Here is a 6331-nt window from a genome sequence, read left to right as displayed (position 1 = left end):
GTATAATATATTGTACATATATATATGTGTGTGTATGTGCGTGTGTGTGTGCTGATATGTATTTGTATATTTATATTTGTGTAAATTCATATATATATATATATGTGTAGGTATATAGATATATATATATGTATATATATGTAGGTATATATATATGTGTGTGTTTGTGTGTGTGATTTTGTGTGTGTGTATGTGTGTGTGTGTGTGTTTGTGTGTTTGTGTGTGTGTGTGAGTGTATGTGTCAGTTTGAGTGTATATAACTATACAAAAAATNTATATGTATATACATATGTATATACATATATATATATATATATATATATATATATATATATATATATATATATATATATAGATATAAATATATAAATATAAATATAAATGAATATATTTATACATATAATTCTATAAAGATATATATTTAAATATAAAATATATATATATATATATATCTTTATATATATATATCTTTATATATATATATATATATATATATATATATATACCTTAAACGATAAAAATACCCATCAATTTTTTGATTTGCTATCCATGACTTCAACAGAATTTGGAGTTTCTAAGTATGCGCAACAACAAGATTCAAGTGCTGCCTGACGAGATAGGGGAACTCAAATGTTTGCAAGTCTTGGACTTGGCATTCAATTCATTAGAAACAATCGATCCAGGTATGTACTTCTGTTGTATGTTGAGCTGCCGGAGAATCGAGTGGCAATGCAGATAGGTATCACTCAACACTCAGAGTTCGTTACACACGGCACTGTAATGTGCTTGAGTTTAGACAAGAGTTACTGCGTATAATTCGTATTTTACAGTTGTTTTTATTGTAATTTCAATTGCCGATGGCACCTATCACGACACCTACTATATCAAAACCGTAAATCGATAGCAAAAACAATTGCAGGTGTCCTGCGCTCACTGTCTGCCTACATAGTAAGATGGATAAGGAAATACACCTCCAATTCCTATACAACATTTAAAACTGATATTTTTCTATTGAACATTTCAGGCAGCGACTATAGAGCTAGATATCATCTCTGTAGTATTCTATGCAGATCACTGATGAACACTATTTCCAGTTTAGTATTTTATCCCGTCCTACACCCCGAAAGGTAAATCATATCTAAAGCCTCTATAAGCATCATTGGCGATACTGTCATACTCACGCACAACTTTCGCGTCCTCCCAATCGACTCTTGTTATGTGACTCATCACACTTATTTTACCCACACAGTGGCAACTTGTTATAGCCTGAAGACTTTGGATATGCAAAACAACCAGATAACTGAGCTCCCGGCGAACATAGGCAACTTGACCAACCTGACACGTATCGGCTTACGGTACAATCAGTTAACGCACCTACCCTTGTCGCTGGGAATGTGCACAAAGCTGGACGAGCTTAACCTGGAAAGCAACAATTTAACAGACATCCCGGACGGATTCTTTGATGGCCTTGTCAAGATCGTGACATTGATACTATCGCGGAATAAGTAAGTGAGAGGACTGCGCAGCGAAATCATATCAATGACACAGTCACGTGTGAAGTATATATAGATTTTAACGCACTTCTATACATCAACCCAAATATATATACACTTATACATACCAAACCAAGTATTCATGTAAACTACGCACGAATGCAATTTCCTTATACCCCAGTAACATCATCGATCTGCTTAAAAGCCCACGCACGTAATGTATGGAAAGGGCGCATATTGTAGCTTAGATCAAGCTCCATATCTCGGAAATCTTAGATGGGAAGCTAGAATGTTGCATTTTTACGTCCACGGACGTTTAGTCCATTTCAAGTCCAGCTATCTAATTAAACCTGGTTTTCAACCCGCGCATCGTCTCAGGTTTACACAGATACCTGCTAAGGTTTCACAGTTGTCGGCTTTAAAGCGACTAGCTATCGACAATAACATGCTGAAGACTATGAACGTCGAACCATTGCTAGGTTTGAGGGTATGTCCTTCTACGTTTATATTACACATGATATTTCGAGCCTGTTTGTGTTTGAGAGTAGGATACGATTAGGACTGAAATTCTGCTTGTGTTGTGCTTGGTAGCCAGTATTGGTGTGTATATATGTATTTACTCTATTGAATCAGTTACAAAACTGACGATGATTGAACGTTCGTTTTATACATGTAGGTGTTTCCGTATATTTATTTTCCTATGAGGATGCATATATTTACTTTCCTGTGAGGATACACGTAGTTCTACATCCGAAGACACGTATATCAACAGATGCTCATTTTCAATTGATTCTATACGAGACAGTAGTGCTATCCGTTGACTTCGTTATTCTGTTGCCTATTTCTCCCTGCGTAGCGTCTTGGGAAGTTGGACATCTCAGAAAACAAGATACGCGAATTGCCTGGTGACATCGACCAATTGGCACAACTGCGTGAATTCTGCGCGGCCAGAAATCATTTGCGAAGTTTACCAGGTATTTTCGAAAAGCAGAAATCTTGTTCACATCAAAATTCATTGTATCCCTCCTTGTTGCCAAAATTTACATTCACAGTTAATTGCCTTCTGTAAAAGTCGTGCCAATCCAAAGTGCAATTTTTCCCCAAACTCACAGAATCTATATGCCGGGCGCACAACGTGACCATATTAAAACTGAATAATAACGACATCCAAGAATTGCCCCAGAACATAGGCAATTTGACAAATCTCATCCACCTTGACATGGAGGGAAACAGTCTGAAGCAGATCCCACCCACAATGGGTGCACTAGTACAACTTAAGTATCTCTCTTTGCAATCGAACGAGATTGAGTACCTACCGAACACACTCCGTACTCTAGTTGAATTATCCAGTCTATATATTGGCGAGAACGGATTGCTCGCATTGCCTCCGTGTATAGGTATGTTAAACTGTGGTTTTTGAGCTATTTTACACGTGAGTAGCTGAACACATTCACAGCATCTTAACACACTCCGCATGTTGAATATGAGTTGGTAAACCTACGTAATGTCGTAAGTTGTGGCACTTATGATTGTTTTGAATGGTGCTGTAAGATTAAGACTAGCGATCGCTCAACTTGAGATCTGCTTAAATCAGATATGAGCAACCCTAATTGCTATTCACGAATTGTTATTCGTGTATCAGATCATGATAGTCAAGCTACACCACGAGAACGGCAGTGTTCCACGAGCAGATGTATATATTCTTCTATATTGGTATGCGATCATATCTGTTGTGTTATCGCCCTGAACCTATGACTCGATAATGTTCTCAGTAAATCATGTATGCAGTTCTACTGTAATAGTCCGCTTTGTGATGTGATATTAAACTTTCTTTCACCATTGCTAACCACACAGGCGACCTACGATCTCTACACACGTTACATATCAATGATAATGAACTAAACACCATCCCAGTGGAGTTGGGATTATGCGAGAGTTTGGAACTGCTCAATGTAGAGGGGAATCCATTCGAAGAATTACCAGCCCACGTTGTTGAAGGTGGACCTCCAGGGATCGTTGCCTATTGCAGGTGAGTATGTTCCTCTTAGCCAGCTTGGACATAAGCAATATATAGGTGTATTTAGCACTTTAAATTCTCGCGACCGTTGTAGCACACAGTATGAGGGCATCGACAAGTCTAATCACAAAGCAGTGTGTTGCCGGACTGCTCTAGAGCTCTCAATCCATTATACCTCCCAGAGGACGAGTGTCACAACGATGATGACCTGACGCTGTCACCTCTTATATAAAAAATCATCTTTATTCTGTTCCCCAAACCAGATCACAATGCATCACGCCATCAAATTGGTGGGAAGGGGGTGTTTAGTTGATATCAGTCTACTTGTGCTCGCAAATAGAGCCAGCAAATTTGACAAGGTAGAGTAAAGGGTCACGACCAACTACCATCCGCACAACAAGTGATACCCTCCGGTGTTGGAATACTCTTTCGCGGCAGAGAACGAGAACCTTGAAACAACACCCGCATATAATAAACCTCGACTGTTGTTGATTTAAAAGATAAGTAATGCGAGTTTCTCATCTTGTGAAGTTGTTGACATCAATAGCATGCCGAAACTCAGACCTTGGTGCTTTTTTTAGATATGCAGGCGCAGTCACGGCACTGGCTGCACTGCAGCATGCCACCAGTAGCTAGTAAGTGCAATCTGTACAATTCTATCCCTCTTGTCAACATATAAAATAGAGAATGATTAAGACTATTTTCATTATGGCTGCCTTTAAAAGTTGCTCGGATTACGACTGTCTCTTAAGCCTGACGCTCACGCCTGCCACTCGTTGTAACTGACGCTTACTCCTGCCTTGATCACATGGTTGACGCTTACGCCTACCTTGGTCATATTACTGACGCTTACGCCTGCCATCACTTATGACTGAAGCTTACGCCTGCCACTCGTTATAGCACCATTGGTAGATATAGCATTACAGTTTTTCATTTTAACATACTTCATTGGACTTTTATAGCATACCTACCGACAGGAACGGTACTTAGCTGTTAACAACGAAAATATAGCGCCTACCTGGTAGTAATACAGTTTAATTTCATTGATGACTCATCGTTCTTATAATTAGAATGGGCTTGGCTCCTACTAAAATCATACTATAGTTCTTGTCTTTCTTACCTCTATGTATAAGTGAAGCGTAGAGTATAGTATACTATATGCTTTGGTATACAATAGACTTGAAAATGAAAATATCGACACCATCGACGGATGAGCCTGGTGTTCAACTGTGTAATATATGTAATAGTTGGGTTGATATATAAGACTGATTTCATTGTAGACTATGTAAGGTGAAGTGGCGTAACCCTTGCTACATCGGCCATCACGCCATTGACGCCGGTGACGCCATTGAAGAAGGAAACCCGAATTGATGCTTAGGCACCGCGAGGGGTGTTGTCTGAATGAAAACCTTCAATCTCAGTGCGTCGACTGTCAGTATGATATACCTGAAGCACCCGTTCTTTACTTTGATTGATACTAGCAACAATTTCCATTTTTGGATTATCCAATGGATGCCTCAGGTTCTCGTTGCTCGAGAGTACAGCAACAGCACGTAAGAAAGAAGCAAAAATATGATGCCACGATGTATGTGTGCGGTAAAATACTGATACGTATTACCAACGATGTACAAGATCGCATTATCTCCCTACCCAAAGCAATCAAACCAGATATTCACCTGCATGTTGCTGAAGCTGATAGATACGCAACTCAATGGCTATTCCCCTGTATGTTGCTGAAGCTGATAGATACGCAACTCAAAGGCTTAGACGCTTACAACCCGGTATAACAGGCATAGAAATAACTAAACGAATTCTGAAAGAGGGGTGGTAAATATATAAAGAACCTAGCTCTAAAACCCTAAAAAAAATCGGATAGAAACAAGCTGCATGCGGATGTGACTATTAGCTCGCCAGTGTAATGATACCAATCACGCGATGGAGTATTTCAAGCATGTATATGCTCCTTAGGTGAAGTAGAATGTGGTCATAATGTTAAGGTTATCGAAGGACATGAGCTGTCATCAAACAAAAAATAGCTAAAGCTTGGATACATGTGTTAATACAAATACCTGCGAGACGTAAACTACTTTGTCAAATTGTTGATGAAGCAGCAGGGCGAATTGGTTGTCGTGTTAGTCGGTTACATTTTGCCACCAATCAGATTGCTGACACAGAGAAGCGAGTGCGGCTAATTGCGGGTGCTATGCCTTCATTCCGATACGTACAAAGCAGTATCACAGCCTCCCGCACATGTCCAGTGGAATGAAGAGAAGTCGGTGGTCTTATTTCGCACCTTAATTTTACATTTTTTTATTAGCAGTAGATTCAGAAAAAAGTACGAAGTGCCTACAGTTTACACCCAGACAAGCAAAAGAAAGTATTACACCATTGTTCCGCCAATGTAGAGAAAATATTATGGCGATGGAAGTGGTTTTCCGACTGCGCGAATTATGTACCACAGAAGACTCAAACACACCCAGAACTATAAGCAGTGCACAGCGAGAGGAGTTCTTTCGTCAGCTTAATACTCCAGCGTTCTGCTTGAAACACAACGGCGAATCTCACATACAGCTTTTAAAACTGTTGTTTGTATTCCTAAGTTATGATGGTCGTTTAAGTAACGCAGTGTGCTGGAATCACAATGTTCGTAATAAGGCGGTAGCGACGATAGGTATAAGCGAAGAGAGCATGAATGATATGTTCGAGAATGATAGTCTGGATACGGGGAAAGACGGTAATCCTACACTTACGCCATAACAATATTTGTTACGTTTATGTATATATCAACATACATGCGTGACACAATTTCAATATATATACG

The 6331-nt window shown here is 39.3% G+C and overlaps 2 protein-coding genes across 2 annotated transcripts; both read left to right on the top strand.

The window, feature by feature from the left end:
* The first annotated feature begins 558 nt into the window (after nt 1-558).
* Nucleotides 559-4170, top strand: SARC_01741 (hypothetical protein). The gene is made up of 7 exons (XM_014304552.1): nt 559-683; nt 1250-1505; nt 1872-1980; nt 2350-2467; nt 2606-2890; nt 3348-3522; nt 3774-4170. The coding sequence occupies exons 1-7, from the start codon at nt 581-583 to the stop codon at nt 3817-3819; spliced, it is 1092 nt and encodes a 363-aa protein (XP_014160027.1). The 5' UTR covers nt 559-580; the 3' UTR covers nt 3820-4170.
* Nucleotides 4171-5798: 1628 nt separating this feature from the next.
* On the top strand, nt 5799-6324 carry SARC_01740 (hypothetical protein). Its single transcript, XM_014304551.1, has one exon. It carries the CDS (start codon nt 5926-5928, stop codon nt 6265-6267), a length of 342 nt encoding a protein of 113 aa, XP_014160026.1. The 5' UTR covers nt 5799-5925; the 3' UTR covers nt 6268-6324.
* The last annotated feature ends 7 nt before the right edge of the window (nt 6325-6331 follow it).

The sequence above is a fragment of the Sphaeroforma arctica genome (assembly GCF_001186125.1).
Source record: "Sphaeroforma arctica JP610 unplaced genomic scaffold supercont1.71, whole genome shotgun sequence".
Taxonomy (NCBI): Eukaryota; class Ichthyosporea; order Ichthyophonida; genus Sphaeroforma; species Sphaeroforma arctica.
This window is presented reverse-complemented; position numbering and strand designations above follow the sequence as displayed.